This window comes from Apodemus sylvaticus, chromosome 19 (genome assembly GCF_947179515.1).
Source record: "Apodemus sylvaticus chromosome 19, mApoSyl1.1, whole genome shotgun sequence".
Taxonomy (NCBI): Eukaryota; Metazoa; Chordata; class Mammalia; order Rodentia; family Muridae; genus Apodemus; species Apodemus sylvaticus.
The window spans coordinates 5,227,162-5,240,920 of NC_067490.1; the positions used below are offsets into that span (position 1 = coordinate 5,227,162).

Genomic DNA, 13,759 nt, shown 5'->3' on the forward strand with positions numbered 1-13,759 from the left:
ATACTCCCTGTTAGCCAGGAGCATCTGATGTTGATAATGGGTCCATAAAACTTAGGAGGGAAGAGTCCACACTCCAGCAGTGCCGAGGAATCTGTTCTTCCACGCACAGGGGCCACCGCCGCCACCCAAGCATGGGAAGGATCCCTTGGTCTCATTAACGGTAACAGTGCATGTTAGGTTAACTTCCAAGGGCTGTGGAAGCAGAGGCTGTGCCCGGCCTTGGGGCGAGGAAGCTATGGCCCTCTGTGGGCCCCCCAACCCAGCAGGACATCCTGGCTTCATGGAGAGGAGCCTCTGGCTAATTCTCCCCCACCAGAATGTGTAAGACAGGGACACAAATGACTGTGTACACAGAGGCCTCTCCGGGGGACTCTGAGAGGCCCACAAATCCTCGTGACAGAATCCTACTAGCCACAGGCCAGCTAGGAGGCCACTGTCATTGTCTGTGTATCAGCCTCTCCCGCGGACATGCTCCTTGCCAGACAGGCAGAGAACAAACAAGCCCAGCAGAAGGCGCTGGCAGGCCCGCCACACACTGTCCTAAGCCATCTGCCAGGCCTGGAACCGGAGGCCTGGAGATGCCAGCAGCACCGTGCCTCTTCCCTGCACCTCCTGTGTCCCCATCTCTGTCCCATCAGTGACTACCTCTCTTCTCTTTCTTCCACTTTCTCCCTGGACACTGTGGTCTCAGCAGGTAAAGGCAGCTGCCGTGGAAACCTGAGGGCCTGAGGCCTGAGTCAATATGAGAGAGAGAGAGAGAGAGAGAGAGAGAGAGAGAGAGAGAGAGAGATTGAGTGTCCTCCTCTGAGCACACTGACCTCTGTGCACACGTGCACACACCCTCCTGGACTTACACAATGATAATGACGTTGTTTAGTTTGTGACTGGGTCCTACCTGTGTGACCCTGGCTAGCCTTGGACTCACGGAGATCCACCTGCCTCTGCCACCTGAGTGCAGGGAAATATGGCTTTGATAGAGCAGTGTCAGCTCCTGCCTCCCACCGTGGTCCCGAGGCCCATCCTGTCTCTCAGAGACCCTTCAACCCCCTTAAGAAAGTTTCTCTCCCCTGCACCCGACTGTTGTACAGTCACGGGCCAGACAGGGTCTAACACACCCCAGGCCTACCTCAAACTCACTAAGTACCCGAAGATGACCTTGAATTGATCCTTCTGCCTTTGCCTCCTGAGTGTGTACAGGTGGGCTTTCTGTGGTGCTAGGGACCAAACCGGGGTCTCTATGCACACTAGGCAAGTGCTCTAACCACCGGACTTCCCCAGTCCCACACGTGTCTTTTCGAATCCCATTATTAATTTCTGGGAGGCATTCTCCTGCCGCAAGCCCTGCTCACCTGGTTCCTGCCACCTGCCCCTCTCCTCACCCTGAGCTGCACAGGTGGGAGCCCTGAATGCTTCCGAGGGCAGATGTTATTAAACCGGCTCTCCTAAAAGCCCCGTGCCTCCAGATGCAATTCATCTGTCTTCTTCATGATCTCATTAGGGTTTTATGTTGGTGCTTCCGTATATGGATGCCATCACGTCCTGCCCCATATGCTAATTAGTCCTGTCTGTTTCTCTCTCCTACCCATGGAGTCATCCTTTAAGTTCCTGGCACTCATCAGTCGGCTTAAAGATCAAGCCTACAATTAATGCATCTTCGCTTCCCTGATGTGAGAATACCTCATTCGTCTTTAAAACGCACTTGCAAATGTGTTTAAGGCCTGTGGTCCTTGGGGGAGGCTTCCGGGGTCTCATTTAAAACTTTACCCGCGGGGGCCGGAGGTTGGAATGTTGGACAGCGGCACCTACTGGTGATGGTCGGCACCGCAGCCTCGAAGACACTCCCGCCTCAGCTCGGCCGAGCTAGACCTAGGGTTGAAATCCGAGCACTCATGACCTGAGCTCTTGCTCCTGATCCTGAGGCAACGCAGTGCTCTGGGGTCAGGGACACTCGGAAGAGCTTGCTCCCAGGCCCGCTGCGACTTCCTGCAGACTGGATTTTCCTAGACCAGAGTAGGACCCGAGGAAATCTCCGCTTTAGTTCTGTCAAGTCAGCTTGGAGGACAGGGTCAGGATGCGGGGCACACACCTACCATCCCATTGCCCAGCATGGATGAGACTGAGGCTGAGGCTGAGGCCAGCCTGGGATACACAGCGAGACCCTGTCTCAAAGAAAAATAAATTAATAAATTAAGTAAGTATTAAGTCAATAAGGAGACCTTTTGCCAAAAAAGAAAAAAAAAAAGGCTAAGGTTTGTAACAATACCAACTCCAAAGCAGACATGCCAACAACGCCTCTCTAGGTTTTCTCAGGTGCTTCTAGAAGGACTATTGGTCTGTGGCTCTCCTGTGAGAAGGCAGTACGAGCTACTGGGAGTTCCTCAGCTGCCCTCTGGGCACTATCAAAGCTTGCTTGTGAAGACCCCACTACCCCTCCATCTTTCCTTTCTTTTTTTAAAAATATTTATTTATTATTTATTTATTTGATGTATATGAGTACACTGTAGCTGTCTTCAGACACCAGAAGAGGGCATCAGATCTCATTACAGATGGTTGTGAGCCACCATGTGGTTGCTGGGAATTGAACTCGGGACCTCTGACTGAGCACTCAGTGCTCTTCCACTCAGGGTGTGATCGTCATGGGAACACTGGCCACTGACCAGAGGCCTTGGCCTGTAATCTTCTGTATGGGGCTATTTATATGTGAGGCATCTGACCGGGACACACAGGAGGCAGCTCATCTCAAAGAGGTGACTCCAGTGGAGATGGGGTTCGGTTGCTAGAAGGTTCTTAGCACACACAAGGCCCCAGGGCATGCGCAGAACCCCTTCTTCTGTATAAACTGGTATGGTGGCATGCGCCACAAATCCCAGAACTTGAGGGGCAGAGGTGAGCGGATCAGGAGGTCAAGGCCATCCTTTCCTAGGACGGCCGGTGGCTAGCCTGGGCTGTACAGGACGCCTTCTCAAGCACACAGAAGGATTGTCTGCCACTGTGTTTTCAGCATCCCTATGCAGATCTTTGGCAGAGCAGTGGGGACTCTCAGAGGTTTTGCCTGCCCATAACTCAGCTGGGAACTGTCTAAGGGGCTCCTTCCGCCTTCTCTGACTCCAGGTCTTGGGCATGAGGCTTCTTCCTGTCCAGTCTCCTGCCTCTGACAATTGAATCCAGGCTGCTATCATCCAGTTCTCCAAACTTTGGGGACATTCTGATGTCTGTCTTGGAAGGTTCTGGCTTCCCATCTTTGTCTTCTGGGATACAAGAAGCTCCCTGCTTCTCCCTGGTTTCATTGGGCTACAGGTCTTCTTCAACTACGTGGAAGTTCTGCTGCCCTGTGCTCGTGTCATCTCCAAGCTGGTAAGAGGCAGGGAGACCACCTGTGAGTGTGTGTGTGTGTGTGTGCATACGTGTGCTGCTTTTCCTATACTGAGGGTTTCCATGAATACCCCTTGTTCCTTCATGATTTTTTTTTTTGGTTTTTTGAGACAGGGTTTCTCTGTATAGCCCTGGCTGTCCTGGAACTCACTCTGTAGACCAAGCTGGCCTTGAACTCAGAAATTCACCTGCCTCTGCCTCCCAGAGTGCTGGGATTACAGGCGTGCGCCACCACCGCCCAGCTTTCCTTCATGAATTTTTTGGTTAATTTTGATGCAGCGTCTCATGTAGCCCAGGTTGCCCTGATATCTAAAGATGGCCTTGAACTCATTGCTAGATGACAGACATGCCCCATCACAGCCATTCATTCCCTAGTCCTTTCGATCATGCAACGGGGATATATATCTGTTCAGCCTCCCAGGCCAACACAGGCTTGAGGCTGAGGCTACAGTGGAGTCCAAAGAACGCTGTGCCCTCAGAGGTCTGGCAGACCTGTGGAAAGCCAAAATGACCAGGGCTTCATGATGTGTGTGTGTGTGTGTGTGTGTGTGTGTGTGTGTGTGAAGGGTCACTGACTTCCAATCTGCTGGGATAGCAAGATGGCTTCAAAGATTAGATGTCTCTGAAGCTGGGTCTTTAAGGACAGCTGGTCAGCTATCTCTCTGAGAAATGGCTCAGCAGTTAAGAGCACAGACTGCTCTTCCAAAGGTCCTGAGCTCAATTCCCAGCAACCACATGGTGGCTCACAACCACCCGTAATGGGATCTGCTGCCTTCTTCTGGGGTGTCCGAGGATAGCTAGAGTGTACTTACATATAATAAATAAATAAATCTTAAAAAAAAAAGAGTGACAGATAATATTGGCACAGAGAAAGGCTTAGAGAATCTCTGCACCACGCTGAGGCATCAGAAAGTCACCCTGGGGCTGGAGAGATGGCTCAGTGGTTAAGAGCACTGACTGCTCTCCCAGAGGCCCTGAGTTCAATTCCCAGCAACCACATGGTGGCTCACAACCATCTGTAATGAGATCTGACACCTTCTTCTGGGTGAAAACAGCTACAGTGTACTTACATATAATAAATAAATAAATCTTAAAAATAAGAAAAGGAAAGGAAAGAAAAGAAAAAAAAAAGCAAAGAAAAGTCACTGTCTGGCAATGGTTCCTGGGGGACACTGCAGGTTCAGGACAGAGACAAGGGATGGACTTCAGGGCTGTCAGAGCTAAAGACTCCTGTCAGTTGTGACCACCGAGTGGGGTCATGGGGTCACTCAGCTCAGATCTTAGGAAGTAGGCAGGACAGGGACAGGCGATGACAGGAGTAAGGGCCAGGCTGAGTTCATCCTGACAGTTTGAAAAATACCACAGAAGCCGGGCCTGAGGTTCAATCGGCAGAATGTTCCCATGGTGGGCATGAAGCCTTGGATTCCATCTCCAGCGCCTCATAAATCAGGTGTGGGGATGCAGGACCCCACAAGCCCCAGCACTGGGGAGGTGGAGGCAGAGGGATAGGAAACCCAAGGTCATCCTCAGCTCCATACAGAGGCCAGCCTGGCCAACAGAAGATCCAGTCTCAAAGGCTGAACGTGACAGAGCACACCTCTAATCCCAGCACATGGAGGCAGCTAGACCCTGTGATTTCAGGGCCAGCCTGCTCCACATAGGGAATCCCAAGATAGCAGGGCTATGTAAAGAGACCCTGTCTCAAAAAACAAAAGCAAACACCAAACAGATGGTGGCGCATGACTTTAATCCCAGCACTTGGGAGGCAGAGACGGGTGGATTTCTGAGTTTGAGGCCAGCCTGGTCTACAGAGTGAGTTCTAGGACAGCCAGGACTCAGGGCTACACAGAGAAACCCTGTCTCGAAAAACCACCACCAACAACAACAACAACAAAAAAAGAGGTGGAGAGAGCTAGAAAGGAGTCTGCAGACTGGACAGGAAGAGAGGGAGCCAGGAGGTCAGGGGACTTAGGAGGGGGCTAGAGGGTTCCCAGATGCTGCATCCCTGTTCCCCTCACCCCAGCAGCCTAGCTAGCTCCTAGGTAAGGACAGGTGCTCAGGACTGACTAACGGACGGCCCAGGCTGTATTCCTCTCTCGCTCGCTATCATGACTCCTCATCATGAAAGGTCAAGGAGGGAGGGACGGAGAGAGGGGGGAGGGAGGGAGGGAGAGAGAGGGGGCGGGAGGTATCCAAGTTTCACACTGCCGTCTGCATTAATATGAAATTTGCCAGAAGAGCCAGGGAAAGGAGAGGCTTCCAAGATGGGAGAGAAAATTGCACCAGAGGCCCTGGGATGACGCAGTCGGGCCACACTTTGATAAGGCCTGGCATGTGGAAGCCCCTGGAGACCTTGGCTCTGGGGAAGAAGTGTCAGGACCAGGAGGGGGCTTTGGTGGAAGCTTATCTCTGGGGTGAGCAGGTCCGTGCACATGGTATTGATGGGCCAGGAGGAAAGACTCCTCTCCCAACCCCAAGCAGAGGGACGGGTGCTGACAGGAAATGGGGGACACAGCAGCAGAGACTGGGAAACAAGTCTGCCTTGGGGGACAGGCGTTGTCTCTAGGGTGGCTGGAGATACCCCTGGCCATCCAGGGAGGGGGTTAGACACTGGGGTGTGGGTTAGCCCTGAATACTAAATGTCCAGAAGAAAGCTTAGGATAGGTGTGGGCATGGGGACCAGGCTGATTCCTCTCCATGTCCTGACAGCGCCATTTGTGACCTCTCTGAGGGCTGGGACAAGTGGATCCTGGAATCTAGTACCAGGACACACTGGTTCTGCCTATCCTGAGCCAGCTCTGATCTGGACCACCTGTCTGCCACCTAGTGAGGAGCCTCCCCTCCTTTCCTTTTTGGCCACAACCTTCTATTTGTCCTCCATTGATTGTGACAATTTTTCTATTTACGTATTTACATCTCGCCTCTTAAAATCCATCAAGGTAGGCTGACACCTTCTCCAGGAAGCCTTCTCAGGTTCCTGTCTCCTATGACTCTGACTTTGTCCTCCTGGGCCCTTCAAGGACATCCGGACACTGTGTCCTGGGCTGCCCACTAAGACCTCAGACTTTGGGGTTCACTGAGCTCTTCACCCATCATCCCAGTGCTAACACAGTTCCCTCCCTCCCTTCTCTCTTTCTTTAAAGATTTCATTTCATCTTTAGTTATGCGAATGTGCGTGTGTGGTCTGAGTGTGTGCCCGCAGAAGCCCATGGAGCTGAAGCTGCAGGCAGTTGTGAGACACCTTAGGTGGGTGCTGGGAACTGAACTCAGGTCCTCTGCAAAGGCAACCAGCGCCCTTTACCATCCAACGATCTGATCTGTCATCTAGCCTAGCCCCTTACTGCCTATGTGCCCGTCTGTGCATACTGTGGTAACAGGCGTGAGCCGTGGTACCTTTGTTTTACGAGGTGCTGGGGATTGAACCCAGGCCCTTGTGAATGCAAAGGCTCTAACCACTGAGCATCAGACCAGGGGCACAGTTCCTAATTCTCTAGCTGTCCAGCATAGGATAGTGCCACGGGGTAAGAGACGAGTATCCTACGGACCCTGACAGAGGCAGGGGTTGCCAAATCATTAGGAAGAGGAGAAGCAAGAGCGGCCTCACAGCTCTGACCCTGGAAGCGAAGGGTGTGGGGTCTAAGAGTGAAGGAAGGGGAAGCCCTGTGTCTCTTCCCCTTTATGTGCACTGGGTGACCTTGGGCGCGTCACAAGACCTCTCACATCAGCTGACCTAGGTAGGGGTGATGTCTTCACCCCCTTCTCTTGGCTTTTGTCCTTGGTTTTGTAGCATTTTAGGCAAGTCAGTCTGCTGGAGCCTCAGTTTTCCTATCAAGGAATGGGACTGTACCTGAGGAACGGTAGTTCGGGCCTGCAAACCCCAGCCACTCTGCTGAGGCAGGGGGACCACATGCTTAAAGCTACCGTGGGCTGCAGAGTGAGTTCAAGGCCAGCCCTGAGAACTTCTGTGAGCTCTAAACAAAATGAAGGAAAAGAGGGTTGGGGCGCAGCTCAGCGATGCCCGCCTGGCACCGGGGCTGGGGGAGGAGAACTCGAAGTTAACACCCAGTCTAAAGCACTGAGGTATTAATTAAAATTCATGCCTTGCAGGCCTTGGCTGGAGTGTGTGGTAGAGGGTTGGCACGTACGCCGCCCTCTTTGAGTAGTGGCTGGAAGCCCTAATCTGAGCTCTGGCATCTGCATCTTCCCAAGGTGGGGTAGGGGGCACAGGAGGCAGGGCGGGAGGGTCAGGTGCGCTCCTTCTGCATTCTCTGCAAAAAAAAAAAAAAAAAAAGGAAGGCCACAGATAGAGGCAGTGCACTGGAATTCGTGGAATTTTTGGAACCTTCTCGGTCGGAACTTGTGACAGACAGGCCTGTAGGGGTGGTAAGACAGTAGCCCAGTTGACCTTGCCAGTACCCCAAACTTCAAAGCCTAGCCTGACCCCGGGGCCGATCGTCCCAGGCACTGCTAGACTCCTTACCCATGGGACACTGGGGCCCTCTGTTCCTGCCCGGGGGCGGAGGTGGCAACCATGACCTCTATGGGATGCCTTCTCGGGCCAGGTGTTTCCCCGCTGTGGATCCTGGGAGGCAGTTCTGTCTCTGGTCAGAGGAGAAAATAAAGCTGGTCACAGGTCATATATGTAAGCGAACCCAGGGCTGAGGAGATGCCTCCGGTGGCCAAGGGCTTGCTGTGTGAGCAGGAGGACCCAGGTCTTCTATAGAACTTATAGAGAGCCAGCCGTAGCAGGACACACCCACAATCCCAGCACGGCGTGGGCAGAGGCAGAAGGATCTCTGAGTTCAAGGCCAGCCTGGTCTGAGTTTTAGGACAGCCTTAGCTGTAAAATGGAAGCCTGCCTCTCGGCACTGACGATGGGACAGTCTGTTCTGGTTTGTACCTGTTCTCCCGTGGACTGTATTGCCTGTCAGGCTAGTGCCACTGATTGGTTTCACCTTGAGCCAAAGCTGAGGACAGGGACGGAGCAGGGTTGGTCCCTGCATGTGGTTGGGGTCTAACAAGGGTGCCCCTAAAAGGATCTGACCCTGGATACATTAGCCAGGCACCTCCCACAGGATTCTCTTACCAGAGAAGTCTGTGAAAGAAATACATCTCACAAGCAAGGGAGAGGAGGTTAGGAAGTAGATGGCAGCCTTCCTGGGGTGGGGATGGTGGCCCTTGGGGTGGAGGCAGGGGGGGCTAGGAGTTCAAGGTCATTCTGGATTACATAGCTAGTTTGAGGCCAGCCTGGGCTACCTGAGAAACTATCTCAACACACAAGGGGTGGGAGGTGGTAAACAAATTAATTAAAGGTAAATTTTAAAAATATAGCTGAGTGGGGCTGGAAAGATGGCTCAGCGGTTAAGAGCACCGACTGATCTTCTGAAGGTCCTGAGTTCAAATCTCAGCAACCACATGGTGGCTCACAACCATCTGTAACGAGAGATCTGACGCCCTTTCTGGTGTGTCCAAAGACAGCTACAGTGTACTAACATATAATAATAAATAAATCTTAAAAAAAAAAGTATATAGCTGAGCAGTGAGTTGGGGGGGAGTCCAGGGGACACTGGACACTTCATCATAGACTGCTAACAACTCAGTGCTCCTTCCTAGTGGTCTGGAGTCGTTGTCTAAGTGTGAGTTTGCAGAAATCTGTGGTAATCGACAGGGGACAATGCGGCCACACCCCAACTCATGGTGCCCAGGCTAGACCCCTCTGCTACTACCTGCATAGAATCTTCTGGAGGGCAGAGGAGTACATGTGACCGGGTGGGTGGGGTTGCGGTGGGGGTGGGCAGAGAGCAGATTTCAGAGGGAAATTGGAAAATGGGAGAGAAGGGAACTGTGGTCACACATCAGGGCTGCCAGAGGATGCAGTCAGTGGCTTGGAGGGGCTTGCCACTCACGGTCCGCCCCTCCCACCCAAAACTCCAGGGGGACAGCGATGTTCAGGGGGTCTGGGGAACTCTTGAGAGAAGACCCCAGAAAACTCTCAAGCCCCTGGAGAGTCCTCCATGCCCACCTTAGCGGTGGGGTGGGAGGAGTGGGCTGGCAGCAAACCCGGCCTGCCTGGGGATGCAGAAGGGTGCGTGCGCATTTGGGATTCCAAGAAGGCAGAGGTGAAGACAAGAGGGCGGGAGATAGACTTCCCTCCCCACCTTGGGGGTTCCAGGCTCTCTCCGGTTCTCCCCCAGACACTGTCTGGCTACCCCCAATTCTCTCTCTCTCTCTCTCTCTCTCTCTCTCTCTCTCTCTCTCTCTCTCTCCTCTTGTTTGGGGCAAAGAGAAAGACAAGTTTGAACTTGTTCTCGGCTTCCACATAATTGGTGGCAGCAGGCGAGGCTGCTCTGGAGGGAGGGGTTTACCAGAGGAGTGGGGGCGGAAGGCATCTTAGGAGTGACAGGGCTGGGAGGGCCGGGTAGGGGGTCATCTGACCAACCTCTCTGTGGCCTGCACTCCATTCCCATGACCCGTGTGCCCAGCTCCCCCGCGCCGGCTCTCGCATTGTACAAGGGGCCTGGAGGATTCCTCCTCCTAGCTTTCCAGGGGCAGCGTCCACTCTGCATCCTCGAGCCGGATAAACCCATCCTTTTCTAGCTGGGGAAACTGAGGCCAATCGGGATGGGACCGGAAGCCAAGAGGCATCTCGGGAGCAGGGACTGGGAAGTCAAAGCCCCTGTGTTCATTCTCTCACCCTTCCTTTTCATCCCTGCTAAAGGAAGGGGTAAACTCTTCCCCAGCCTAGGAAGGCAGCGGCTGGCAGAGCCCACCCCCCACCCCAGCCGAAGCCCGCAGCCAATGTCAAGGGTTTGAGAACTGAGTCATCTTTAGGGAGACCTTGGTCATTGCCCAGTTTTCCTGGGTACTCTGGGATGATTTTTTTTTCTGCACAAAATTGGCTCTGAAGGAGGCAGGGCTCTGAGGCCTGGAACAATTGGCTCAGAGCGACTGAAGGGATAGGGGGAAGGGGGACACTGTCCAGGCCCCGGGGGAACTTGCTCCTTCTGCAGTGTCTCTCTCTACTTTAAACCTATCCTCTGCTGCCAGTGAGGTTAGCACTGGAAGCCGGTTTGGAGAGATGTACAGAGCCTTTGTGTGTGCCCAAGATGATCGTGGGGTAGCCTCTGCCGGTGTGCTGTGCACTAGACAGGGCATATAGGAGCCACACGGAGGAGGGCGTCTCAGCGGGCTACCTTCAACGCCCACAGAGCCTGCCCTGGAGCCGGGCAGTTTTAGCAGGGACTCATCTGAGTATGAGGACTGTGCCCAGAGGGGTGGGAGTGACTTTAGGACCAAAGGTTCTGAGGACGTTCCTTGGCCCGGAGTTAGAGCCCATCTCTGAGCCGAGGTGCAGCCCTTCCAAGCCTCCCCGACACCTCGCGTCCTCTTTGTCTTCCTGCCGAGGTGCGCGTGCAGACCTTCGCAGCTCGGCCCTCCTGGAGTGCGAGCGCGGGGGCGCACCCTCAGCTCCCCCGCTAGCTCCCCACCGGGAGAGAGCGAACGAGCTGGAGCCCCGGTGCTGTTTGGTCTGGAGCGGAGCGGGGGCTTGCATTGATCCATTGATTGTGCGCGGTCTGCGCCTGACCTCCCTGCTCCCGGGGAAGCCGTCTCCATGGAGACCGGGCCCGCTCCCCCAGCGCCGGATTGTAAATTCCTGCAGGCAGCGGCCCGGCAGCCTGGGGAGGGGGCCGCGCGCCCGGGCGCGCAGGGGGAGCGGCCGCCACGCCGAGGCCCCCTTTGAAAGAAAAAAAAAAGGGCACGAAAAAGGAGGTGGAGGAGGAGGAGGACGGAGAGGAGAAGCAGGAGGGGCAGTGGGAAGGGGAGGAGGAAGAAAACGAAAAGGAGCAAGGAGAGGAGGAGAAAGAGGAGGAGGAGGAGGAGAAAGGCGAAGAAAAACAGACGGAGCCCGGGAGACGAGAAGGCTAGGGAGGAAGAAAGAGGCAGAAAGGGCGTGTTTAGGCGCTACGTCTCCCCTCCCCTTTCTCAGGTCCCAGCTCGGGCTCTGCGCGCTCGCTCTCGGGCTACAGCTCCCCGCGGGCGAAGCAGGGCGTCGGGTGCGATAGCCCGGGCTGCCCCTCGGGCCGCCGCCCCGCGCCTGCCCGCGCTCCCCGCCGCGGGCTCCCCACGCCCAGCCCAGAGCCTCCGCGGGGCGCCCTCCTGTCCCCTCCCCCTCCGCCTCGCGCCCACCCCGGGGCTGCGACACCCCCGCGGCTCCGCCGCGCGGAGCTCCAGGCCATGGGCTCGGGGCGCGTCCCCGGGCTCTGCCTGCTCGTCCTGCTGGTCCACGCGCGCGCCGCCCAGCATGGCAAAGCTGCGCAAGGTAAGGGGGGCGCGGTGCGGGGTTGTGGGGCTGCGGGGCGGCGGGGCCGGAGGAACCAGGGCAGGTGTCTGGAAGTGCGTGGCTGTCAGGTCCCGGCCCTGTGCCCCCGACTCCTGGGCCAGGGCTAGACCACCGGGCGCTGCGGGACAGGCTACAGCGCCGGGGGAGGGGGGCGGGCGGCGGGCGGCCAGCAGAAGGGAGCATGCACTTCTACCGGCTTCCCTGCCACCGTCTAGCATCTTCCTCCGAGGGCAGAGAGAATCTTCTCTCAAACACTGCCAGCGCTTTGGGGCTTGAGACTGAGGGAAGGAAGTTTTCAACCATGCTATGCACTTCGTAGCCTCCTCCCCTCCCTACATGAGGCAGAGTCAGGCCGAAATTTCGAAGTTACCGTCTTATCAAGTCGAAGGATGTTAAAGAAAAACAGACTCTTTCGTGGTGAAACCGACTGCCTGTCACGGAATAGTAGGGGGCAGTAGGAGAAAATGTCTGTGACTGCCTTCTGGCACGAACGTTGCGTTTCTGCCTTTGGAGGGGGTGATTCCTTTCGTCTCGCATGGCTTTCATTTCTTATCATAATATTTATTTATTAAGGCCTGGGGTTTCCAATTCCATTTAAATCCAGGTCAGAATTGCATTAAAATAACAAAGTAAAATTCCAGGCTGGGAGCCCTGACAGATCCCTCTAGGAATTAGAGAGAGACTGGGAGGCCCTCCTGCCCTGGTCCCTGACCCCGAGCTCCCTGCCCAGCCAGTCCCAAGGCTGCGCTGGCAGAAACCAGGCTGGTGTCCCACAGTTCTCTGGGGACAGTCTCCCCTCCCCCCACTGACCTGCTGTACCCCTCCCCCCACGCTGTCCTCACCCAAAAGAGATTTATATGGACAAAAAGAAAATTCCTCTTAGCAAGATTTTGCCCGGGAGGTAGATTCTGCCTATTGTGCTAGAGGCTCCTGAAGGCCGCCAGGGGGTCTGAGGCATGAGGAAAGTTGAACTTGGGAGTTGAGGAAGTGGGAGTTGTCTGGCAGTCAGTCAGTCAGTCAGTCAGTCAGTTGGGTCAGTGTATTTGGGGGGGGGGGCTCAGTCTTAAGCCCGCAGCTTTTCTCTGTTACTAGAAGGTGCTAAGCCAACACCTTCCTCCTCTCCCAAAACTCAGCCTCTTCCCTTGCCCCCTCCGGCCTGTCCATTAACATAACCAAACACTAGAGACCCCCAGGTGTCAAGTACTAGACGCCACCCTAACTTCCTTCCAGCCCCAAACTGCCGCTTCTGCAGCCTTCCTCCCAGACAGCCTGCCGCTGCTGCCGCCGCTGCTGCCGCCGCTGCTGCTGCTGCCTGGAACAGCCCCTCTCCCCACAGTGGATTTGCTTGTGTGTTTTCGTAAACAAAGCTGGCTTTTGTAGTGCATGCTGACTTACTCATAACATGGAATTAGCTAGGGAGTTTAGTCTGAGGAAGGAACAGATTTTGTGCAGTAATCTAGAGACAAGATAAGCACCTCTTTCAAGTTGGAGCCAGTGTCTGCAGGGGCTTGGGGGGGGGGCAGGAGGAGAAGCAGCCCATTAAAGGGGCTCCAGGTGCAGCTGGAGACCCCTAAATGGGACAGGTGCTGGGGGAACCAAAACTCTCAAGCCTGGAGACCAGCTGGGGAGAGGAGGGGTCTGGGTACTCAAGGACACCTTTTATTGGACACCTCACTGGGTGCTGGGGGACACTCAGCTGGAGTAGGCGGTACCCTCAAGGTCTCTGCTTGTCTCAGTCATGGGCTACACCTGCCCTGGTGAGGTTGCAGTAACTGTACCCCCAGCCCCCTTTAGGATTTCTGAGTCTGGCTGGGGTTCAGATGGAACCTCTCATTAGCCCTACCATTCAGGGAAACCCTGTCCGTCAAAGGCTGCCTAACAACAGGTTGGCTGGAATACAGAGCCTTCCTTGGGCTCGAATTTGCAGGTAGACGTTACAGAGAAAATGAGAAGTGTCTGGGTTGAGCCTTGCAGGCTTACCCACAGTGCTGCGGGCTCCGGAGGCCTCCCCGAGCCCCCTCCACACATCTCCCATCTATCACCAGG

General features: G+C 55.0%; 1 protein-coding gene across 2 annotated transcripts in view; it reads left to right on the top strand.

Moving 5' to 3' along the window:
- Nucleotides 1-11,284: 11,284 nt before the first annotated feature.
- The window catches only part of Scube3 (signal peptide, CUB domain and EGF like domain containing 3), a 31,811-nt gene continuing 29,336 nt past the window's right edge, over nucleotides 11,285-13,759 (top strand). For both annotated transcript variants that reach the window (XM_052164066.1, XM_052164067.1), the window contains exon 1: nucleotides 11,285-11,692. In XM_052164066.1, coding sequence (XP_052020026.1) covers nucleotides 11,608-11,692 — 85 coding nt within the window. In that variant the 5' untranslated portion in view covers nucleotides 11,285-11,607. The remainder of the gene's footprint in view (nucleotides 11,693-13,759) is intronic.